General features: G+C 35.3%; 1 protein-coding gene across 6 annotated transcripts in view; it reads right to left on the bottom strand.

The window, feature by feature from the left end:
* The window catches only part of LRMDA (leucine rich melanocyte differentiation associated), a 659079-nt gene that overhangs the window by 235715 nt on the left and 396252 nt on the right, over positions 1 to 27112 (bottom strand). For 5 of the 6 annotated variants that reach the window (XM_039554354.1, XM_039554353.1, XM_039554352.1 and 2 more), the window contains exons 4-5: positions 24098 to 24237; positions 15213 to 15339 (exon numbers count right to left, since the gene is read on the bottom strand). In XM_039554354.1, the coding sequence (XP_039410288.1) occupies positions 15213 to 15339; positions 24098 to 24237 (267 nt within the window). Of the gene's footprint in view, positions 1 to 11654; positions 13515 to 15212; positions 15340 to 24097; positions 24238 to 27112 lie in introns of those variants that run through there. The other variant, XM_039554355.1, reaches the window with a different exon arrangement.

Genomic DNA, 27112 nt, shown 5'->3' with positions numbered 1-27112 from the left:
TGATTGTACTGAACCAACTTTAAAGGTGTTTAAGAAAAATGAATTTAACAAAAATAAATTTAAAGTTTAAATCCTACACTTGCTACTTTGAGTCTTACTTACTGTAATGACCTTAATTAGAGGAACAAATATTAATGAAAAAGAGAAAAAAAGCCCAGTTAACAGAAGATAAGTCAAAGGGAACTAAAAGAAGAGCCAATTATAAAAATTCTAGTGGCTCCAGTACCTTCTGCCAGAGGTTCATTAAAGAAAAAAAAAAAGGTCAAATGTATGACAGTGAAACAGTCTACACCATTGATATTTATAGGGCTGCAACAAGCACATTAAACAGGGAAAAAGTTATTCCTGAAAATACAAGCCCTTCTAATACAGTCTACATTTTTTCCAGGGAGGGAGGTAAAGGGGAGAGCACAGCAGAAAGCAAACTAACCTAAACTGTTGTGACTGCAAAGAAAATGTTTCAGTATTATTGCATTTTCTTGCACCATAAAAGTACTTTAATCATGTCGTTCTGACATCATCTTCAAGATTATTCCAAATCCTACCATTTATGAGAGTCTTTCAGCCCTACTTTGGGAAGCAGGGATGGGTAGAGAAATAGAAAGGAAGATTTGAATGCCTTTGTTGAAAAGAAACAAAAAACCCCAATTTGTGTGGTGGGAGTGGCTGGGCTCTGAACTGAGGAACTGCATTCATCACTTCTTATTTCACAGGCTGTAATTAGAAGAAATGAAGATTCACCTTGAAACAATTGCCTCTCAAAGTCTCTTTCTCTGAGTGATATAAAAGGAATTCAGGACTAACATGTTCTAGATGTTAGTCTAGAGGAGGGGAGGAGGGTGGAAAGAGAACAAAGGAATAGCAAGAACTGTTTTCTTGATTGTATAATACTCAACTCATGGGTACATATAAAATATGACAATATGATGGTTTCAGGAGCTACAAACCTCTCGTATTACTGCCAAGAGAATTCTGAAAACATACCAGAGATTCAAGGATAATAAATATACATAAATTAAAGGAAATGGTTGTTCCAGAGGTATGTGGTTGGATGGTTACTATAAATAGACATCCACACATGCAATAACTGGCGTCCCTTATGTGGCACATGTGACTGAACTCAAAGTATATTTACCCTTTATATAGGTCTGCAAAAATAACCATAAAGTTATCCTTCTGCCTAGGAGATTTGTCTCCAGTGTTACCAGAGGTCTGTACTATGCAAAAATACACTTATTTTTTTTGCTAGAAGTTAACAGTTATACAAGAAATCTTCAGCCTGCTAGCAGTGTTGGACCCCTAGCAGGCCAACAGTCCTTACTATCTCTACCTTGATGCTGTTTCACTCCACTTCTACACGTGCGAGTTCCCTGTGGCAAGTATTCATACATCTCTGGATATCTGTATGAGTTAAGTATGAATCACAAGATGCTTCTGCATGAACACCATAAAATATTTGAGGAGGAAAAAGAAAAAAAAGAAAACCCAGCATCAGCTGCCATACAATCTCAGACCAGCACTGCCCCATGAGCAGGGCTGGCTGCTGACCTCATCGAGGGCCTTGCACACACTGAAAACAGCTTCAACATTAACAAGCATGTTAATCTGCCTGAAATCAAATAGGCAATTACTATGCTACTTCCATGAATTTTAAGGCAAGTATAATTTGATAGTTAGACATTAATAAACCTGTTTCATGGATCTTACCACTATCTGATAAAGAAGCTTTCTTTTACTATCTCTTTAACGTTATTAAATAAAGTAAACTCGTATCTGGTTAAATAGGCTTCACAAGTGCTAATCTTAGCCTAAAGCACTCTAATGGATTGACTCTTCCTCAGCAGGGCTATATAAATATTTATAAAGACTTCACACGAAGAACAGATCTGACATAGGGCTTTAAAAGACTTCTCAACATATACAGAACCCGGAGAAAGAAAAGATTTTGTAAAGACAACGAAGCTCTTAGCCTTCAAAAAACCTTCTTAAATCCTGGAGGGCTGGCAATAGCACACAAACATATGTCTGAATCTGCACACAAGATTCACATCAGGGCCATGCTACCAATCCTCCAACAATGGTATCTTATGCTCGCAGGCTGCCTTATGAGTACAAGATTTTCTTTTTACCTGGCCCATCTGCTTTTCTTGATAGACAGGTTTACTATGCCCCTAACAAAGCAAAAAGTGATTATGCTGTTTTTCTGACTTGTTTCTGTATGGAGAAGAACCAGCACTGAAAGCCTACATGGAAGCCAAACACAGTCCATAGTCCCTTTAGCAAAAATAAGCCTTCTCCAATACAAATTGCATCAGAAAAAATAAGTATTTCTTTGAATAGTGTAGAAGAGAAAGCATGAAATCCTGGCTCTACTGATAATGTCAATTGCTTCTAGTCACTGCATCACAGGCAGGATTTTACTACAGATACAAAGGGGTGGCCCTTCCTCCTAGGCCAAGAAGTGAAGTCATGGGGATAAGTAAATTATTTATTTTTTTCTCACTACAGCAAGTTTCTACCAACTAAAATTATTCCACCACGATAATATTATAGATGAAAAAAATGATACACCATCAATTTAAGCTCTTCTCCATCTTGAGATTAAGTAGCTACAATTTTCAATTTACATGGCATATTAGTATTCGATTGATCTATTTCTTTAGGAGAGCATATGAAAGTATAATCTTTTCTGCCACACAGAATAGTTATATCATGCATCCAGTGTTTTCATTGTTGTTATTGATACATGGCTTGGAAGAAACTACTCTCACCTTTAGGTAACTGCAGTATAGGCAAAATCCTCAGCTGAACCTTTTCCCCACCAAGGGAAGCCAAAAAAAGAAATCTGACTTTTCAAGTTTGTAATAGCTGGTCTATCTGTACGAAACATTTCAACATTCCCCGACTAACAGTAAACTAAATTAACATCTATGAACTATCTTTGGGATCACTGGACAGCCTAGGTTGCAACATAATTGCTTCCCAGCTGTAAAACTGCAAAGAAGATTACGCATGGGCCTTGTTCTCCCAGACCACATCAGCCCTCGTGATACCTTCACCGGACCAGTATTACACAAGATTTATAGGGCTTGAATTAGTGCATTTGAGGTTTAATTAGAGCTCCATAAATTTTCAGCAGTTCTCATATGACACTGCCTCAGCCAGTGATCATTGGTTTCCCCTGAATTCTGGGCAGAAGGTAGAAGACCAGGCTATAAAGGACAAGACAACCATTGGCTCTGTGTACAGCAGTTTTTACAAGCCAAACCATATTCCACTAGGGGTTTATCAAATCAAAAAATAGACTTCCCGCTTGCCAGAATATGACCTCAAGAGGACAAAGCAAGTAAGTTCTCTACCAACAACGTATCTATTCATTTCTGCTTGCAGGGAGGTGGAGGAAAGAGCGCCACTTCACATAAACAACAAGTCTTCAGAAGTTCTCTCCAGAGAGACTGGTAAACATATGGGGCAGAAAAAGACACAAAAAGCTATGTTGCTCTTGCCTTTAAATCAGAAAGCTGTTATGAAAAATAACATACCTAGTTTCATGTTCAAAAATAAATCAGGAAAATAAAACTCATTCTATCTTTTTTTTTCCTTACTTTGAAACTGCCAATGGCCTTGCAGCAATGCTTCCCAGAAAGTTAGGTGTGTCCTTTACTGAGAAAGCATGCACCATTCTGGCCTAGCACATGAGCTCTATTTAAAGACATTTTCTTACTCACAATTTGAATTATTTTCTCACCCTGTACGAGTTCTCTACTGTCAGAGAGAAACAATAAAACCCAAAGTACTCCTCTCAGGTTATTACCTGTATAGCTGCTGCTGAAAATCTTGCCAATGCAATATTTCTTTATATTTAGAGAATGATTGATTGGTTGTTTTGAAACTAGAACTACACATGCAGAGATTTCAATGAGTTCTGCTTTGGAATGACCATTTGACATGGCACAAATCTACATTTGTTTCTATTGCTCACACAGCAGACTACTCCTTCAGAGCCTCCTCAACAGACGTAAAAGTGGATTCAAAGGTTTTCTCCACGGGAAAGACAAATTTTGTGTCACACATACAGTGCTTTTGCCTAGCCTTTTAGAGCATTCCATCTTTCAAAATTGCACACAATATCTTAGACTTGTTATTTAGCAGAAATAGCCTTGTAGAGTATTATTCAGACCATAAAGATATGAGAAATTATCACATAAGAGGAAAGGAAAAAGCTGGAAGATATTATACAAAAGCAAGATAGTTAAAAATTTGAGCAGTCCTGGGGCATCGGATTAATATTGTGGCCTGTTAGACCTCCCTTGAACAAGGAAGGTCTTGAAGGAAAGCACAAAACTCCGGCCAAAATGCACGCAAAGCGAGCAAGTTCTGCAAGAACAACTCTAAGACTCAGCAGCAAATATATTCTATGCTTTATGTTCAACAATCCAATGGACTTGACCTGTAGCTAAATGCAAAACATGCAGGTGACATCCTATTTCTAACTCAGAAATTATATTTTTTTCTACTGAATTATGTACAGTTTCTTCCAGTTCATGCTTGATGGGCTTGATGAAAACAGGTAGAATAGGAACATTCACTGCCTCTCCTATTCCATTCTTTTTGCTAGACAGATTTCTCTTGTGTTAGTGCCTTCACCTTTCACTTTAAAACCTACATTTAGTTCACATTGTCTGTGTGCAATTAATAATAGTAATAGGCCAACTGCTTACTCATATCTAAACATTTTACAGTGTTTATGTATGAGCTAATAAATAAATTTCCAATCATTGGCGATCAGGTAGTAGATGTATAACATAAGGACACATGCTTAGTGGAAAATAAGGAAAGCAACACAAAAGAGCAAAAGCATTATTATCATATAGATGCAAAACTTTACAGTGAGAGTCACAAGCTAGAGTCTGGTGGCAAAATACTGCAAGGCATAATACAGCAGAATGTAACAATAAAAGTCAACAGTTCACACACATATGCCAGAGTGGATCTGCCTTCTTGCTTACAAGAATTGTGACAGCTAAACTTTGTCCCATTTGCGTAATTCCACTGGAGCAGGATCCTGACTCCACAGCTTGACTGGAGATAGCTGTGTGTTATTTCAATAAAATGGGTTTCTCCCTTGTTCGTATGCTTCCTGTGTGTATTCACACTAATAGTCCTTTTGATAAAACCCTCCAAAAAATTAACTTTAATAGCTATTCTATAGCTAAATCTGCACAACTGGGTGGCAAATATAACTGAGCTCTCTACAGCAAAACTGGAGTCTTCAAAAGAATTATAAGAAAAAAGACAAAAGATTACAGGTTCAGCACTGCTTCTGGAGTAAAATGTATATTTGTGATAAATGTATCAAATCCCCTAAAAACTACACCTATTGAAACTTCATATTTAGGCTGATTTGCTTTCCAAATCATATAGAGAGCACAGTTGTGTACAATATTTAAACAAGTACAACCACAGAGAAATGCTGGGAGATTTAAGAGAAATAAAAGCATGATCAGCTAGCTTGTAATCTTCTTTTCTCTTATTCTCCTCCCTATAGCTGCATTAAATTGCCTGTTGAGAACAATAACATATTTGTGCTTTTATAGGTAGAATGATTTGTATTATGTAAAGATTTGGCTAACAGAGTAAAGATGCATTCAAACTGAGCTGGATTACATGCTGCTAATAATTTTCTGGATGCTCTAGGGAACCCATAATTCTGGAGGAATAGAGATTAGCATTTGAATATATACTTTGCAATACATCTCAAAGCAGACTTTTTTAATTTCGTTTTTCTCATTTTTCTAAAGCCACACACTAACCAGAAATCGAATCACTGAAGCATTTTGAAGGAAAAAGTATACCACAATCAAGTTTTTATGCCCCTCCTCCCCACACACTTTTGAGTACACAGAAAATCTGTCTTTTCACAACTCCCACACCATTTCAATAGCTTTCTTTAGAAAGTCAGACTACCTAGAAAATGTGAACAGGCTTGGAGTATTGTTCTGTACATGTTGAAAAAACAGAGGAACTCAACAAGCAAACCAGAATTTGCTGTTCTGAGTAAAAGCTCAAGCTACCTAGAAAGATGGTTTTGCTGTGGGCTAGCTTCTGTTTCAGAAAGTAATGTTAAAATACATTATTTTAACAAACTTAGTAAAACACCTCAAATTGCAAAAAAAATACCCCTTAAAATATGATAGCATTCTTTTATTAACTTCAGCATAGACAGGACTCCCATTTTGCTGTTTTCATGAAACACTGAACTCTTTTGGCCACCATTTGCTGAATATTGAAATCCTTTGTAAATTGTGTATGGTTTTTAATGTCTATACTTTCATGATTTTTGAAGCGCTTAGTACTTCAGAACAGTTTTAAAGTATATGACTTTCTAATAAACATTATATTCTCTGACAAACTCAACTGGGAAGCATACTGTAGTGTTTCTTTTTAATAAATTACTTTTCTTACTTATAAGATTCGCCTAGCAAGCACAGATTCACTGGACAAAATATACTAATGATGACCTTTGGTCCTCAGTTATAATTAGTTGTATGGTCCCAGTTGCTTACAGTGTAAACAAAGACTGATAAACCCACACTGGCTGCATGTATTTATTATATTACAACTCAGCTGCCAAATGTCTAACTGTCCTAATAAAAAACTATTTTCTAACGTTTATGTTTTATTGCATGTATGACTCCCTTATTGGTTAGCATTTTGGAGTTGTGGAAAAGGTTATGAATTTAGAAACTGACTGCATTCATATCATATTTAAAACTTAATGCTATTTTATTAAAGACATATGGGCCTCCAAAGTACACATATTAAATGTCATGTAAGAAAAGTAGCAGTTTAAATCATGGTCAAATTCATTTTTGACGTGACTCCTGAGGCTTCCCAAGATCTGAACTATTTCTTTGTAAATCTGGCAGTTTAACCACACTCATAAATCACTTTCAAAGCATATTATTTCTTAATTTTACTGCATTAGAGAGCATTTGGCCTACACAGTGAACTGTTTGTAACTGTTACATGAACAAAGTTGTACGTTTAGTCTTATAATGTGTGAAGAAAAAAAGTCTTAATTTCCCAGTTCTGAATTTACCTCTTATTTAAACCCAAATGATACATTTCCTAATGAAATTTACCAGAGTAAGATACATAGCATAGTTTGCTATACTGACATACCAGAAAACTTATTCTCCTGCTTCGAGCTCATAAGTTAGCAACACAAAGGCAACAGTAATTTAATCATTAAGCAAATACCCACAGGTTCTTTTACAAGAAAGAATGCCTAAGGTTTTCAAACCCCACCAAGGTTGAAAGAGAAATGAATCATCTTTGGGACAATGCACGTGCCTTTACTAGGTTCCTTGATACAAAGACATTTAATACATTACAACTGAAGCATACCTTATATACATTTAAAAATTAAATGCATATCACTTAAGGATAGATACCCTGTCTGCTAAAGTCTCAAGAAAACCTACCTCTAAAACAGATCATTCACAAAAACAGGATTCAAAGCAATACCATTTTTGAAACATAATTGACATTTTTCTTATTTATTTTTAGAGACATTTCTAATTACAGAGTTAATTATAATTTGTTTCCCTATGAACATTCTTCTTGGATGAATAAGATAAATTAGGGCAACAGTTAACTGCAAAAGTTTTATAATCTCACTAATTCCTTCACACATAACACCAGTCCTCAGTCACAAATATTATTTAGCTTTTTATCCACACAATGAACCCCTGATTTTCCCCTGAAACACAGATCCGTAACCTAAATCACCAAATCTTAAAGATTTTATGCCAGACCCATTGTCTGCAAGATGGACACAATTAGAAAACATTAGCATCAGCTTCAGTTAACATTCAGGAACTGGAACCAGAATCTGTGACTCCAATATCATTTTAAGGGAGCAGATAAAACTGTGCTGAATCCTTTTTCTTTGGCAAAGGGAGCGGTTTTAGAAACTCATAAGCAAAAAAGTTCAGAATTTCTTACAAAATATCCCTTTGGCCTATACATTTCTGGTAAGGGTGGAGACAAGGGCAGAAATATTAGGCCTTCTCTGAAAACAAATTTTTTTTTTTTTCCTGAAATAACTCATAAACCAGCTTTAAATTGGTCATGTTCATAGTCATTAATGAAGAGAGAATGACTGATATGCTTGAGCTTTTAGGAGATGACCTCATCACAGCCCTATCTGACTCTTGGACCACACTGTGGCTAATGTTAGTGAAGGGAAGGATTATTTTTTATAATGCCCTGGTGTTCTTGACCTGCCAGTATTTCAAGCACACGATCTCTTTTTTTACCACAACAGGAAAGGCAGGATCCAGCTGCTTAAACACAAGCTTCTACTGCTGTTTTAGCCACTCTACAGTACTTGTGCCTGGTCTCCCATGGTGGCTTCAGAAAAACTTACATCTCCTATGTAAGATACTTATCTGCCGTCCCTACAGGGGCCTGCTATATACTTTAGAGTATCTAAAATGGCACCAGGCTGCTATTTTTAGGCATTTGCACTGTTTCCAAAGTGATTAGAAATATTAGTGCATTTGTTTTACCTTTCCCTTTGTTCCTGTCCTCTCATGCCATCCCTCTGACAATAGCAACACCAAAAAAAACCAAAACCCTAGCATTCACTTCACAATAAGATGCTATATGATGTGCTTGCATCCCATTTCATGTGATGAAGTCATGGTTCTTCAGTTGTTTCTTGCTGCAAGATACGCTCCTGAGAAGATCACAACAACAAATCATCTTTGTCTTCATTGGCAGTGGCCCTTCTGACCACGCTTATCTCTAACAGCTGGGGAACTTCTCATGGGGCAGTGAAACAGTGAAGCCAGGCCTTAACACAGCACACAAATACACTGCAGAGGCTGCTGTGAAAACTGTGACATCCAACCACAGTCAAAACAAGCAATAAATGTAAAATCAGCCATGACAGTTCTTTCCAACTTTTAAAACAGGTGCATGTACATGTACAAAATTCCAGGTAGATCCTATGGTAGTGATAGTTTGCCACTGATTTTCTCTCTCAGAAATATTGCTGTGACAAACAGATTACAGAATAAAAAAATAATTATAATTGGACCTTTGTTTCCGTGCTAAAACTTAACATATATTCTAACTTAAGACTACTACTATTTCAATGCAAATAACTCACCAAAATTACTGAGAGTACATTAGACATATTGTGTCTTAAGGTCCAGGAAAAAAAAAAAGAATCACCTATAGGAATATAAGAATAGCCATAAGCTAGCAAAGAGTTTTGCCAACGCCATATTAAATACATTTTTCTTTTTTTACAACATTCAACATATGAACAACTCCCGTGCTTAACACTGGTGTCATCTGATAATGAGATACTTTCCATTAGTTTTTCTGAAAAGAGGAACAAGAGTGTCTGCTTGTACTCCAGCTGTGTTTCTATTTCCAAAACAAAAACAAAAAAAAATCCATATAAAATAAAACGCTAGCCATAATGATCCATTAAGACTCTAAGACAATTGTGATTCTACTGTTTGATACCATGCTGTTACATTCTGCTGAATGGCATTTTATTAAATAGACTGAGTTACATTACAAAAGCCAGACCATACACTTACAGCATCTAATAATTGAAGTTTACTTATATCTGAACCCACAAATGAAAATTTAAAAAAAAAAAACCAAAAAAACCCAAAACACCAAAAACCCCGAGCAGTAATAAACAAATTGTCACAATAGTTTCTTCAATTAAATGGAGGCATCAATAATATACTGTGCCTACTGCCATTCATCAGAGGATTTCCAAGTGCTTTACAAATATTAAGTCTTACCAAGGGATCGATTTGCTCACTACTACTGAAGGACACACACTTTTCAGGTGCAAAGCAGCAGCTGGTTAACTAGCACACTGCAACATTACAGAACAGTTTAGGGCAGAAGGTGGAGAAGAATGCCTTAGTAAATTGAGACTGTAGAGAAATCCATAGAGGCAGAATGTAATCACCTGACCTGGATTGAGGCCAGAGCTCCAGGAATAACACCCCTTCCTATCTGAAAAATGCATTGGGATCATTAATGGCTAAAATGACATGGGGCTTCATGACAATCATGTACCTTTTTTTAAGGGAATAATTTTAGGAAAGAGACATCATCTTTTTCATTCTGCATATTTAATAGCAATTAAGATAGTGAAATGAAGTCCACATAGTACATGCCCAAAGAACATATGAGGGTGTTTTTTAAGAAATATCAACATAAGAACCAACATTGAAGAAGACTCTTTCTCCCTACCCTAATACACATATGACCCACACGTGTCTATTCTTCCCTCTTGACAGCAGGAATTACAGTAGGTTATGAACCAAACACGTTATGGACTTCTGCTTAAAATACCTAAACTTTCCAAAGAGAAAAATGGATGACTGCATGACTGCTACAATGTCCTTGAAGTAAATATTATTTACTGCATCACAGTCTAGGCGGCAGTCTTAAATTTGTGTCCTTGTTCTGTTTTGGTATGTGAAATTTTGACATCTGACAATAAGAATCCCTGTTATGGGAAAGCTCTCTCAAAGAGGTATCTTATGAGCTAGCAGTTCACTGACACAATGATTCTTTACACTTTAGAAGCCCTTTACTCTGCATATTCTTCAAATGCTCTAAATTCATAAACCAAGATCTCTACGCTATGGTGATGGTAAAAAGAAAAAAATTGTGAGCAATGCGGATGCTCTCCAAAGTTTTATCTGCCTCCTTTCATTTACTTTTTAAAAACCAGCCCTATTTTCCTTATTTAGGGAGGGGGTAAAAAGATCCATGAGATACACTGGCAAAAATGTTTTGCCTATATTCATGGAAGCAGGTAGAATATATCTGTTCAAGAAAAGTATGATTCTTGTTAAATAGTTAGGGACAAAAATTACTCAAATCATTCCTTATGCCTCATCTGATTTTAATAGAAGCATATATCATCATTGGTCACTTTGATAATGAGCTTTTCCTGTGAGCTTAAACACAAGAATACTGCCAACTGAAAGCAACACTGTAGATTTTATCTCACCTTATTTCTTAAACGGTACTGCCTAAATATTTACTCTTCCTATCATAATAAAATAATCTCCTCCTACCCTTCAAGTAACAGTGTGGGCATGAATCACAGACATTTATTACATGGAATGCAGATATTAGACTTGCCTTTCTGCTTCAGTGTCTCCATCTTGGTTCCTTAGAGAACAACTGCAATGTCAGGTTTCATAATTATAACTTGTGATGAAAACAATGCATCTGAGAGTGGAAAAACACTGAAAAATTCAAAACACCTACACTGCCGCCTTTTGTTAAGAGTTCCCTTACAGCCAGTGGACAAGATGCTTTTGGTAAAGCTGCAAGGAAGCAGAATAACTCCATTTAATATTAAGTTTGTTACATGGAAGTATATCTAAGGAAACCTGCCAATGGTTTGGCCCTACAAGCTGCAAAACTGTTACTGGTGACCAAATGGCTTCTGCTTTCTTTCACCACCATAAATTAAATGGATGAAAGTGTTAACCTTAGAAATGCAGTAAGTAAAAAAATATTTGTTGGGAAGAGGGGTTGAGAAATACTGGGAAATATATGTATTTTATAAAAGCAAGCAGGCTGACCCGGTATTAAGTAATTAAATTTATATTTAAAGAGACTTATGACAGTGCGTATCTATTCATAGCAACACACTTTAATGGATATATCCACATTTTATCATCTAGATTAAATGATCATGAATACAGACCTTTAAAATATGAAATTATGTACTTTGATACACCATAATTTCATTTTTTTATTTATATCATATGCAACGTAAAAATGTGTAGTCTTAAAATATTTTCTCAAATCACATTCTGCTTTGCATCTCTAAGTTTGAAAAATGAAACAGTTGGAAGCACAATTCATATACCTCTAAACCAAAGAGGGGTACAGTTGTAAATAATTATGTCAAGAAATGACAACTGTACTCTTTGAAAAAGCACAGATGAATAATTACAAAGCCGGGACATAATTAAGCAATTTTGACTGTCGTATTCTTGAGCTGTCTTTCTGATGTGAAATGCTGTCATGCCCAGAAACACACTTCACACTGGACAGGCATCTTCCACTTTGATCTACACTTATGCCAGTGAAATGAGGTCATGGTCTGGTCATTAAACAAGGCTTCCTCATCTGGCTCAATGCCTCTTATCCAGCCAGACTTCCCCAATCTTTATTAAAAGCAGGCACGATACAATGTTCAATATTTTGACAAAAGAAAACATAAACATAACAGAATATTGAAGTTTAGGTCACTTACATAGTGAGAAGGAATACTGCATTGTGACATTAAACTGTTTTCTAATAAATGATTGTGTCTTTCCATAAGACAGTCATATCACAAACAGATGCATTTTCAACAAAGGATGAAATGAAGCAAAGCACAAGAAAGTGTAGTGTTCTGTTTAAAAAAATAGGGAAAAATGAAAGTAAAAAAAAATTTATACAAAATAAAATATTTATGACTTAGTGATGACTGGTGATTGCTAGATAGTTTCACATTTGAGTAAACACAAGCTAGTCAGATGGAAATTTCTTGCTTTTATTCTCATTTTGTGTATTTTTTCTTGGTGGGGTATTTTGCTCTCCCAAGTATTTCATGTCAAGACTAAAATGAAAACAACTCCCCACATCACAGCCTCTTTAGATCATCAGTCTGCCTTTTATGCTGAATAAGCCATACCATCTCCTGCTTATCATAATAGGGGGAAATAAAGCCACAGCAGAAGTTAGGATTTTTTTGTTGGTTTGTTGTTTTTAGGGGTTTTTTTCCTGAAAAAGCAGGTCTGATAGGCCCACTGTTGTTACTACATCTGGCAGAAGATTTTCATGTGGCATCCACCAACATAAATACTAATCACTTCATCTCCTTTCCCAGTAAGCACAGGCTGACACAGTGGCTCCCACCTTAGGTGAAAGGCAAAAAAACCCAAATTCCAAAAAAAATTGGGAATTTTATTATCATCAATGTCTTATACATCACTAGGTCAACTTATTACGGAGTTTTTTGGATGACGAATACTGGAAATGCTGCAATCTTCCTCTGAGTTTGGACCAAGGTGTAATCTCTAACTAGTTTCAGAAAGCTTAAAATATATTACCACTACCTGTCTGTTGAATCTGGCTGAAGCTGGTCAAAAATATTGACAGCTATGTGGGAGTGGAACTGGTGAACAGAGAACACAAGACCCAGGAAATGTGAAGGCTAAAGAGTAAAAACCCATTGTGTATGCAATGTATAACACATGCCAGAATTTGAAAGTGCAGTTACTGTGCACATCATCTTTGCAATATATGGAGGAATGCTGCTGGCTGTGGTCTTTGAGTAGAGCTGTCAATAGCTATATCCATACTTAGCTGCATCTCAAAGCATATATGCAGAGAAAATTCTGTGAGTCTTCTCAGACATAGAGTTTGCATGCATGTGTACTACAACCATGAATATCCTAGGAAATAAGCACAAATTCAAAACAATTTGTAGTGCTTTATAATATCTGCATCAAATTTAATATTTATTTTAAATTAGCCACTTCTGTGATTCGTATATAATATAGTATGATGAGGGTAATTTTGTAGCACCTTAAGAAGCATTAATTCATGCCATGAAAATCATTTACAATGATTTTACCATCAGTAATTTGTACTGAACCACTTATAAAGAAGAAAAAAAACTCTTTAGCATGGCAATAACAACAGTAAATTGGAGCCTTCTGCAAATTTTCTGAAATAAATGTATGGTTTATCATAAGACTTAGTGGGTAAATAATTCAAAACTATACAAGAGGTTCAGTTGTAGATATAAAAGATAAAGATGTTATCCCTAAATTTGTTAAGTAATTTACCCTTAGCTATTGACTTAGAAAGAGGTTTAATCCAGAAAAGTAACTTCAAATTTGAGAGACACTATTTTTTCTCTTACACTATTAAGTTGGATGCAATTCACAAAATAGACTCTTAAACAAAAGATGTTAGACAAATTTTTAAAAAAACTTCACCAGATCCAAAATCTGATTAGATAGAATTGTAAAAGATGACATAGGTATGCTATGCCTAACACAATTCAGCTGTTGCATTTGGCCAGATTCAAAGATGGTTTGCTGTGAAAAAGATCACCACCACAGCTTAAAAATAAATTAATTCATTTATTACATATATAAAGCTGAAATAGCTAAAGGCAGTGGTAAACAACATATCAAAGCAATGTTTGTATCAGAACTGTTAACATTTTAGTAGTTATAAATTAATCAGTCTGAATTAATTTGCAATGCACTGCAATTGTACTCATGATAATGCATTTATCCAGCAACACTGTTATGCTACCAAACAGTGCATTTCCATACCACTACATTATTATTCAGCATTATTGGAAATCTGCAATAAATTATTGATGGTATGCTTTAGAGAAAAAAACAGCAAACAGAAAGCAAGTACACTGAAAACTTGAGCGGAGTTCTAAGAAAGATCTGCAGTACTAAAGCACCCTCAGATTGCTGTTATCACATATTGATCAACAATGGGAAAAGAAGGCAAAGTGGAGAATTCACATTCACATTGTGATTGCTTCAGCAGGATGCCCAGACTTGATGGAAGCTGTATTAAATGCTCAGATTACCAAAACTGTCTCTCTGATGTTGTCAATGCTTATTAGCAGGACGCCACTTTAAACAACATCATACGAAATTAGAATCAACTGGTCCACTAAAAGCCAATAAACACCACAGGTGTGAGCTCTGCAGTAGATGTTTAACATACAAGGCAGGGGACAACTTGCCAGAAAAAATCACATTCTTTCACAAAAGTATATATCACACAGTTGTTACACTTCCTTGGGACAGGGTAAAAATATCCTTTTAAGCTCAATGACATATATTAGTTACTTTGCTGTGTGAAACAGAGATTGAAACCAGAAATTTGATAACATGGCCATAGCCCATTAGACATGTACCTGCAAATTTGTGTATTAAACCACCTAAAAATTACTAAGGCTTTTGTCCCCCATCTGACCACATTTACCGATCCTTTCATTTGAAAAGTTTCACCTGTTAGTTTTTACCTTAGCAAAAAATGCAGCCAGGCTCTTGAAATTATTTAATAATAGTGTTAATGAGTCATATTATTTTTATTACTTTCATTTACTCTCCTACCTTAGCATCCTTGGGCTTAACCACTTTCATGAAGGCGCCTCTTATCAAGGCTTCCTCTCTTTCCCTCGTGGTTACTTTCCGAGTATCGAGAAATTTCAGGTTTGTCAATTTGTGCAGGACAAAATATCTGACAGATAGCAAAATGCACACAGTTAAAATCCAGTAATGAACAAAGACATACACACAGACTAAATGACTAAATAAATAACAGCCATAAATAACAACAGCCTTTGCTTCCTCTCTCTATTCACCTTTTCCATGCGATGTAGCTTATGTACAAAGTTAGAATACTTAACTTTATTCTCTCAAATGAAGCTTGTTGTAAATTGCCCAAAACCATTTAATACAATAACATGTATATTCTCTTTGTATATTAGTGAGGTATAAAGCATATCAAGAAACAGAGTAATTTGGAAATTGTTTTGCGCTACCTGTTTGGGAAAAGGAGCTTTGAGCGATACCAAAGATTCCAATCCACACTGCAGGAGAAAACCAACCTGAGATATAGGAAACTGTCAGCTAACTTGTCTGCAAGAATTCTTAGCATTTGCCAACACTTCTTCAGATTTTTTATTTTCCTAAAAACACAATGATCAGCATTTGGAAGGAGAATCCCAATTTGACCCTGCCAGAGAGACAAGGTGTCTTTATGGCATACATAGCTCAGGATTAAGTGCAGAAGCACACAGGGAGAGACTATTTATGGGAAATATATTTTAACAATTCCAAGTTTTTGTGAGGATTCATCAGTATTACATACTATTTAGCATTTTTACTCAAAGGACAGCAGCTTTCTAGCCTCAGAAAAATACTACTGGCTCCTCACTTGTGGAGGGAGAGAACATAGCAGATCAAAACCAAAGGAAGGCACAACCACAGCAAATCCAAATATCTAATCACCTCAAGTACACATCATTTGCATTTAGTCAACCAAATGTGAAGCAGACACTGCAAAGTGAGGGCAATATCAGACTGTTCCTGGCAGGGGGTAGAAAGGTGACGATAACGTTCCCCAGCCTAGCTTCTTTGCCTAACCCCCCCAGCCAGTCAGAGAGCTCCTCCCCACACCGATCCCTTCTGGCACTGAGAGGAAAAAAATCAAAGAAGTAGCAAACTCTGCATAATGTTTTGAAAAAGAACAACACACAAAACTGGTTTAAAAGGTAAAAGTTTATCTTATGATACTGTTTTCAAAACCAGATAAACACGTGAAAAAGACTGTAATGCTCCCCCTTCTAAAACCAAGCAAAATTCAATGGTGCAAATAAACCTTTCTGTCAAGTGCACCACTCCTCTGAAGCAACACCTTCATAAATTGTTAATAACTGAACTGAAAATACTCAGTTCTGAAATGCTCAGACAATTTCAACTTGAATCCTCAATCTATGGCTCTCAATTAGTTGAAGAAAGAGAGTCACTTCACAAAACAGAACATCTCCTAAGAGCATTTTTTTAAACAACAGCTATACAGACCTACGAGACAGACACATTCTCAGACTCATTCCAGCTTTCCTGGCTGCCCTTCCAGTCCTCCCTGGCATTTTGCTGGCCCTTATCTTTCACTGGAGGAGAAGCTATCCATCTTGCATTACTGGCAGAAAAGCTCTGATGACAACAGATTCTTTCAAATGAAGACATGTACAGAAGGAAACAATATGTCAAGAATGAAGAAGAGTGAAGCTAAAAATGAGTAAAGACACCCACTAAGTGTAGGGTGAGAAAAGATGAATATTCAGGTGAAGAAAACATCGGTATTAGAAAATCAGCAAATGTTTAATGATGGAATGAAATATGCCATTGAAAAGCAGGCTGCAACAAAAATGACAACAGAATAAGACAGCACTGTCATCTATGCTGACTTTGGATCACAGCCCTAATGTCAGTCTCTCAATCATTTCAAAAGAGCTTAAAATTATAATAGCATTCCTTGATACAAATGTATTTTTGTATTTTTAAGCCATCCTGACTGCATTTCAAAAACCAGAATTAGCACTAGTACTTGTCAATTCCAGAAACAAAACTGAAAAACCCTACCCACTCAAATTAAACAGCAAACTGCTCCACAAGTTACAGGTCTGGGGTTGGTTCTCTTTTTCAAACTTGCAGACCTTAAAGCAGAACAAATACTAAAATGTAAGTACCATAAAGGTTATTCCACTGGTAGAAGGAAGGTATATCTGTGATTAATTATTTTAAAAGGTGATTTAAAATACAATCTCATTTACTCGTATTCTTTTTACTAAATGTGGGCTAAAAAGTATCGATATTATTTGAAAATAATACAATACATTTTTATTAAATGGCTGAAGAAAAACAGCAAGCTTCCTGGATATATTTTAGCTAGAAATATGAGGATACAGCTTCAATCTAAATGTAACACAAGTTTGCCATAAAAAATACAGGAAAGGATTACCAAAGCCAGGGAATGAACACTCTACAATATCAATTCAACCCTTGTAAATTTAATCCAGGGTTATTTGTTGCACAAAATCTCTTTACTGTGATGTATGACTTAGTTACTAAGGTTATCACAGCAGTATCCTAAAGTTGCATAGTACATAAAACATTTCAGTTAACAATGCAGGGAGGTTAACTCCCACAGATAACCTACTATCAGAGGGTTACACCAGATGACATGCCTCTGTCAGCTTTCAGGAGCTATTGATGGTTCAATCAGTTTGTTTTGAAGGTAAAGCACAACAAAAGGGCACTAAACTTATTCAAACTGTCAACAGGGACTACGGAATGTTGCTTGCAGGTAAGTAATTTTGGGTGTTTTAAGAGTATTATCAAACACCAATGGCTGCAGAAAAAGACAGCTACTAATAACACAGAACACAGCCATCATAAAATACTTTATGGCAGGTACTGGGACCCATAAATTGAATGACACATTCCACCTGGTTTAGACTTGTAAAATCACTAGTTAAAAGAATGCTGTTTAATGAAGAAAGATCCATCTAGATTCTACATTTACTTTAGAAAGGTTTATTTAGGTTAGAAGTTGGGGGGGCAGGGTCTCCCTACCCCCCCCCCCACCTTTTTTTTTTTCTTAATAATTTTAAAACTTAGCACTGCTCCATGTGTTCTGAGACTGCTGTTACTGGGTTTTAACATCTTTGTTGTGGTGTGAAAAAAGGTTATTATCTTCAGTGATGAAGATAAAGGTGAGATTCAAAGACAGAAAAGTAAAAATTAGACACACCAGGAAGGTGCTTACAGATCCACTTATCATTGCCTGTAAACTGATTTTCTAATTCAAAATGGATTAAAGAAATTATTTATTTAAGTAAAGTTGCACCTTCTTTTGTTCAGAATCATCTCCTCTACCTTGACTCTCAGCACCAAGAGTCCCATGAAAGTAAGCTCATAACAGGTATTCAGGACAGGAACACTCAGATAAGGAAAAAGACCAGAGAATATGAAATTTCATGTTATTTCCATTTTAGTTAAGTAAAAATGACAATAAAGATTAACAATTCATTTACCAATTTTGTATGTGCTGCATGGAATAAGCATCATTTTAAGACTTTTTATACAGACCTGCCAGGATATTGGAAAAGAGGGACATTTGCAAACTCTTTCACTGAACATTTAATGAAAGACTATTGTAAAAACTAGATTCTGTATAGTATTCTCATTTGCACTGTTATTAACAATAACTGGAATATAAAACTGCACTATATGCATCAATATTTAAGTTTAAAACAAAAAAATTATCTGCTGTGAAAAACTGAGAAATATTTGCCCACAAGAATGCAGAAGTATCCAGCTCTACCTGTATCATACCTACAACATGCTCTTTGTTTCTGAAAGTGTTTACTTTCATTTTTCTATTTTCTGTGTTATTTTATTTCCTTTCCTTAACAATAATAGAACATAAAAATAACATGCCTATTTCAAACTTTGAAGGGCTGATTATGCTTCCAGTTACATTACTGTAAACTAGAAAAAATAAATAACCTGAAGCTGGCTAAGTTACATCAGCATTTAAATGGGGAAAGAAAAAAAAAAAATCAGAAGAATTGAACAAACATGTTTATGACAGTGAACTAGATTACCTTCTATGATTGTTTCTTCTGCACCCCTAAAAAATTTACCCTTCTCCCCCCATCAAACAGCATATAGCTGGCTACAGAATTTCCTCTGCAACAAAAACATTTGTTAAATACACAGATCAGGAAGACAGGTCATAAACTTGAACCAGCATCTTCCAGAAGAGACGGCAGGATGTTGGCATGAAGTATGTTAGAAAACCACGTAAGACTCTGAGCTGCCTTGGTACTGGCTGGTGATGACCCCGTAATTTTGAGGGGCTTGCAAGTCACACAGAAATCCACACCACCTCCTAATATTTTAACACCCTCTGCTCTTCTTCAATATAGCAAACAACCCTATGAATTAAAAAAATCTTTCTCTATATGTGTAACAATAATTATAGTTCTGCCTTGAGTTACTGTGTTAGTCCAGACAAATTTCAATTTATTGAAACTCCAATTTATTTGGGTGAACAAAAACATCGCAATTGTTCTTGCTCATGAACCCTTACAGTAGCTAGTCTCAGATGGACCTTGCATGGCCTTTGATGTCTTTCAAGTACAGGCTTTTCCTTCCAGGTATTAGTGAAATGACAAGGCTTCACTCAAATACTGAAGTAGCACAGATTCGTAGATTATACATATGTAAGGGAATACCTTAATCATCTAATTAAGTACTAAAAGAACATATACAGAAGTACCACAGACTTCAATCCCTCTGGCTAAAAGAGAGCCTCAACAGCAAGTTCATTGGTACTCATGTATATTAGCATTATTTTCATTATTGAGTGAGAACTTCTAGTCTCCTACTGCTTCTTGAATATATATATTTATATTATCATTCCAATTCAATAACAAGACTATTAAAATAAATAAGCAAATTCTGTAGCAATTTAAAAATAAATAAATAAAACAAAACTACAATAAAACAAAAGAAAACTGCAAGAACACTAAAAATGCTCTAAGACCCATCATTTCTCACAATCAGAACTGTGGGATGGGAATAGCTGATTTAGCTTGAAAAGTTAATCCATACCAAATGCATGCACTTCCTTTCTTGCTGTTATATCTTAAGAGGCCTTCATAAGGTTATCATCATTTGCTCCCCCAGCAAAAGATAGCATATCTAGTACATGTACTTTTAAGCTAAATTAAAATAAACTCAGGCATTTGTTTCCACTTGCCCTTGTTTCCATGTCAACAGCATTTAATGAATGCATCATTCCAGGAAATGTCAATAAGGAGCAACGAAGAATGCACAAGCACAGAAAACTTCACACATGGCATGAATTCTTCACAATGTATCGCTTTAATGAAAATAGGTGAGGTCACCTGCAGCATTCACAAATGCTTTGTAATACATTGTGACCCAGATGATTTTTCACAGTTCAGTAACACCATGTTTGAAGTTTTCACTGCAAACAATACACCCACAGGACTGACCAACTGTGAGTACAACAGAAGCAACCAGCAATTACTGTGTTGACTTCTGTTACTTTGATCTCTGGGTCGTGACCTTTGTTTTCACGCAATCTTCAAAGCAGAGATTGTAGACTGGGTTATTTTAGAGGACACTGTTTTGCAAGCTATTTTTCTGCGTTTCTTGCTTCCTAGTGGAGCCAAAAGCTTTTAAATTTTCCTATCACCATTACATATTAGATATTCTGCTTGCCCTCATCACTTTACAAAATATTAACACCCAAATACAGAAAGCTTAAAAAATAAGATAAAAAGAACTTAAAAATAATTTTTTTTAATAGTAAGAAACTAAAAGCCATTTTACAATGATGGAAAAAAACCATGTTTTTAAAATCACCAAACAAGTTTGTTTATAAAAATATCACAGAAGGGAACTTCCCATTTTCTTTTTCTGTCCAAGCAAAAATTCCAATAACACAGAAATTTTTTCGTCAATTTGTTCTCCTACACATTTGAAATGTAAGAAGGAACAGCAGGGATGGCAAAAAAAAGCTTTTCTTCTTCCCTAAAAAAAATCCCATTCAAATGTTACTATGGTTTTTAGACAAAAAATTAACTACTTTGAGAAAAAAATCACAGCAATGTTTCAGTATAAAATGTTATTTTACTGAAAGAGTAGGAAAGACCTCTAGTAATGAAATTATAGAAATGGTATACCAATAGATCACCTGAAGAACCAGATCATCATTTCTTGACAAAAGCATGGCTTTCTATATTTTCCAATTATTTTTTATAAAATCTAATTATTTTTAAAATATGTAATATTACTTTTAACCTCTAAGATCACTGTGAATCACTAGACCTTGAATTTTTTAAAAAATTATTTTCCACATTTTTTAACATTAAGATTTTGGGGGGTTTACCGCTCTTTTCTGTTTGTTGGAATGAGAAGATTAAGTACAGCTATGATTTCTAGCACCCTTCTCTTTCTGGTTGAGGAATTAAATAGCCTGAACTCTAATTGAACTCAGTAGGACTGAAATTAAAGGCCAATGAAAAATGAAGCTGTGGTTCCAATGGTTACTGCAAAAATTTACAAAAAGAAGTTCCCACTCAGAACAAAACAAAGTCAGCTGAAGTTATGGTGAAGCACAATGTTTACATAATTCAAGTTTTTACATAATTCAAGTTCACATAAATGTAATCGTTTGACACTTTCTGATAAATTTCTCAAAAAAAAAACCTTAGGAAAAAAAGTTATTTCAAACCATTAAAAAATGCTGAAACGGGAAGACAAAAGTTGTGTTCAAGATGCTCCAAAATGTTATTCAAAACTCTGAATTAGCTACTCAGAGTACAATTAGAAGAGTAATTTTAATCAGTTCCATCATGTAGCGATATATGTTCCCCTAAAGATAGGCAGATAGCTCGATTGATTGATCCATGGTTCTGGGTTTGAATCTAATGCTGTCTAGCAAATACATTTCATACAATGCAACAAATAATAACGGAAAAGGATCAGGAAGCTTTCATTATAGCAGCAGAACCATAAATCATTCAACTAATTAGAAGCCCATTCTTCTTTCTTAAAAGTGCTTCAATTAACCTAGTTTATATGGAAAAAAACACCCAGGGTTTTGAAAAATTGAGAGGAAAGAAAATGGAAGCAATGCTGCAGTTTCCAGCAGATATATAAATAGGATCCCTTCACACTTTGACATAGTGGTTTGCCACTATGTGACCTAAAACTACCTTGACCTCTCTGAAATCAACATTTTTGCATTGAAATGAAACAAGGGACATGCTTGTTTTGATGTATGGCTCTGTGACATATTATAAATATTACATCACATAACCACAGAGGATGTCAATCAATAAGGAATTTTTTCAGAGAGCACTAAATGAACCATGGGTTCTTGCCTCTGAATGGCTCCTTTAACATACCACTTTTGCTTAAATGATTAATAGGAGACATATTGTCAGAAAACATACTTAAAGTGAAAAACAGTAAACTGTAGAAATATCATTCATTTTTTAAGCAATTTTCTAGAGCACATGTCACATAAATTTACATACAGACAGCACTATTATAGTCTTGTAAGCTGGATAGAAGGCATAGCTTCCAGTAAAGTGTGAAAGCAATAGGAAAATATTTTATTAAACTTAGGCTGCTCTACTCCATGAAAACCAAAATGCTACAAGCTAAGCTGGATTCAAATGTGGAATCATTAAAAGGTGAATGTCTGACAACACAGAAATCCTTCTCAAAAATCTGAAACAAACTAAAAAGTATATATGCACATCTGGGACAGCTGTTTAACCTACAGCAATTCTGAGTGCATCAAATTCAAGCCACTTCCCCATAAACCTCCTTTTAGTCTTCTCAACTTTGTATTGTTTTATGCTAACTCCTACAGCACAGTTTGGATTACCTGAAGATAACATCAGTTTGTTATATAACTCCACATGCTGTGGGTGATGCTAATAAAAACCAAGCTCAGGCTCTGCAAGGCAAGGTGACCAGAGCTGCTTGGCTCCGACTTGCCTCTGAATGCCATTTGCAGCCAATGTGAAAAGTGCCAGCACACAAGGACTGAAATAATGCATCACATGGCAGCAAGGAAAATTCATCTAATGTCTTTTTTTTCCTCATAGTCAATGTCTTACTTGTCCAGAGATTACAGCTCTGAAAATTATGTCACTTAGCAGACATTCCAAAAATTTTGGATCTATGCTCACAACCATCATCAGTCACAAGTATTTCTATTTTTTAAAATAATCATTGCAACTTTTAGCAACATTTCAGTTGGACTTACAGTATTCTATCAAGCCTCCATAATAAATTTCAGATGACCTTTTGTGTAACCTAGCTCATTAAAATTACATCATAAAGATAGTTCGGGGTATTTTTATTAGAATCTAACTGCCCTGAGTAAAGCAGCACAGTATAGGAGGAGTCATCTCTTCTGTGTTAATAGTGCCTTGATAACTACAGTAGAAGCAACTTAGCAGCATATCAAACATGAGCAGAAGACAAGGCAACTGGCTATCTCAGTAGAGTGATTTCTTTTTTTTTTCTTTTTTCTTATTACCTGTCACCTTAGTGTATGCAAATCTTGCCTTATCTTGGCCTTAAAGAAGGAAATTCCTTGAGTAGGGGTATACTAATACTCACATTCAGGAAATCCTGTGCACACCTGCTCAACTCAGACATGTGCTGGACAGCACTGAAGTATTTCTTGAAATAGGGTTCCTGAGCATGATCTCACCAAAATGGGGCTACTCAAATTGCCAGGTGTTTCATGGCAGAATGTTACAATGCTTTCAGAATAGAGTAGGTGTTTGATGGGGTTGATTTTAGTTTAGTATTTTTCCAGTAGTAGAACAAAAATTTCATGCCTTATCCCATCTACAAGTGAAAACACTAACCTGTATCTCTGGTAGTCATCTTCATCCTTTTCTTTGCAGACCAGTTCATTTGGGCAAGCAACGTTTCCAAGCAAACTGAGATACTGTAGTGAGGGCACAACTTCAGCCAAATGGTCCAAAAGGCTGTCTAATTCTGTTATGTGTCAAAGGTAGTGGGTTAAGGATTCAATGACATTAATGAAAAAAGCATTTAGCGTTGCATCACTGCTGATATAAACATACATTTCAATAACTGACAATCAAATTTAGTATGGCATTCAGGAAAATGTCACATTAATTGTTCCAAGGGCAAACAGGGATAAACTTCAGTCAGTTTTTTGGCATTGAATAAAAGAATTGGGCTGTTTTGTCATTCTTTTCTCCTCCTTTCTTTCCTAGGTGGTTCAGTACAAAACATTAAAACTTTGACAAAATGATGGATGCTGTGTGGTAAAATGGCTAGCAATTGCTGGAGCCATGAAACTTTTCCAGCATGGAAATAAACAGTTAGTTTCACAGCACATTCATCACTAATATATTCAGTCCACTGGAAAACGAGTTAAAAAAAAAAAAAAAGGCAAAAGAAAAAAGTCAAACCACAACAACCCAGGTTCACACCCACCCAGCATACAAACGCTCTGAGTGTCACAGCAACACATTTGTAACTACTCAATTAGTATACGCCAATTAATGCTTTAATAAGTGCAACTTAAAGATTTCAGTGTTACAAATACTTTATATATGAAGCTTTGAAGTCTTGTAAAGCATAAAATTTTTCATTAAAAGAGCCTTATATTTTGATGTTCATGAGGTTTTTAAACTATATTTCTCAGAACATGAATAAGAAGGACACACCTTCTTTACTGTAAACCTCAATAAAACAAACAAGCAAACAAAGGTTAAACTGTCTTTAACCACTGCAATACTGGAAATCACATCTTAGGATTAAGCCTAACACCAGTATTCAACCATTTGCACCTCAATCTGTTAATTGATCAAATAATTATTTTTTTACAGCCTAGTGTGACAGTCTCTAAAACTTAAACTATACATTCTTATTTGCTTCAATTTACATACAAAGATATAGGTGTGATTCTCAAAAAATATGTCATGCATGTGCATGTGGAAAGTTTCCAATATTTAAAAATTGACTGACTTAGACAAGAGTAATAATTATTCAAAACCATTAAAGGACGTTTCATTGCTCTGTTTTTATTCTCTCCTGCTGTTAGAGACAAACCATTGTTTTAAATCCTCAGTTTACTTTTGTTGCTATTATTTATACTTGATTTATGTGTTTCTGTTATCTTTGTTATTTTTAGCTGATGGAATTTACTTTATTTCTTCACCCCAATATCTTAAGGGCAACAGAAGCAATACAGAATGGAGAAAACAGCTTTATTGTTAAAAATGTGGTCTTCCTTTTGTAAGCCTAACATTTTAGTTTATTTCCAAACACACAAGAAGATCATGCCAACAATTACTAATTCTACTAAAACCAATGTATCTACACTCATAGTTAGTGTTCTGTCCCATAAGATCTAAGGAGTCATACTTAAATATTCGCATGAGTGGGGAAAATGAAGGTTTGAAATTAATTCTGTGAATTAATTGAAAAGGCAGGAATGCTAACTTTTAATGTGGCAAAGCCACATTATGGAATGCTATATCCAGTAATTAATCTAAAAAACCCTAAGAAAAATTATCTTTTTGTAGAGACATATGATTTGTTAACTAGGATGAATTACCAATCAAAACTTGGTGCTAATTTTCATACCTGGACCTTAAGCTCACACATAAACTTTTTCATGGCTCTTTCAGGAAGTATGTGACTGTGAAGGGAAACTCACAAACTGTTTTTCCACACATGTTCAAGTGTGGAAAAGGCTTTTTAAAAGTTTCCAAAGACTATTAGAGAAGTAGTTGAGCCTGGCACCCTCCCTCAGCCAGGAGAAACACTTAATTTCTCGCAGGATTGCTTAAATCCCAAAAAGGCTCCCTGAGAGAAATAGTTTATTATTACAAAAGACAGTTATTGCCATAACAGCAATCACACACAGGAGGTTAGCTATTGCAAGGCTTTGATTGTATCTGGTCATTTCCTATCAAAAGGGAAAAAAAAACAACAACAACAAAAAACCATTAAAAAAAACACCCCAACAACAAAAAAATAACAAGTCATTCAAAATTTTTATGAAGTAAACATGCAGGACTTTTGCTTCTCAATTCAGCAGAGCTATTTCCTGTGTAAAAGCTGTTCTCCCCAAAAGTTTGATGAATGTGGAGCATGACATGTATTCTAACTCCCATCTGAACGTGCAGCCTTCAAGGCAGATATCAAAATGTATTTAGAAATGTAATGAAGAGCCGTGTCAGCTTAGATATGCAGAAAGTGTAAGACTACGCCTCAAAATCCTATGGAAAGCAAAAGGGAGAGACACCATATTCACCAAGAGTTTTAGGTAAATAACAGAAGTTGATAATCTGCATTTAATATATCTAAACCTCCCAAATTTGGAAGTTAATGTCTAGAATCTAATACCTTGTATCTAAATCCTGAGCATAGATTTTTAGATGCAAAAACACCCCCTAAAAAGTATCTCACGCAAGAGAATCCATAGTTGTGTCATAAATAAAATAATTTTTCTGTTCTTTAGGACTTTAAGTCCCTTTTCTTATCCCTATTAAAAAAAAAAAAATGCAAGGTATAGATTGATTTTCCAAGAAGGCCCATTCACCTAACACCACAGTTATTTTTTACAAAGCATGTAGGAAAAAGAATAAATGATATCCTGTTAAAATTAAGTATTTCTCAGAGATGACTCATATGTCATGGTGCACTTCTAGTGTACTGTTTAGTTAATTAGCATGTCAAATACTTATTTAAATCGCAATACTGGAACTATATGATGCCACCAAAAGCATTAAGTCTTTCTAAAACAATGCTAGGAAAATATGGAGAGAGAAAATCAAAGCAAGTCTGAAATTTTATTGCCAGCTTCCTTTTTATGGTTTATTGTTGCAGTCTAAGGAGTG

Source organism: Corvus cornix, chromosome 6 (assembly GCF_000738735.6).
Source record: "Corvus cornix cornix isolate S_Up_H32 chromosome 6, ASM73873v5, whole genome shotgun sequence".
NCBI lineage: Eukaryota > Metazoa > Chordata > Aves > Passeriformes > Corvidae > Corvus > Corvus cornix.
Note: the sequence above shows the minus strand (reverse complement) of the source record. Positions and strands in the feature narration are given on the sequence as shown.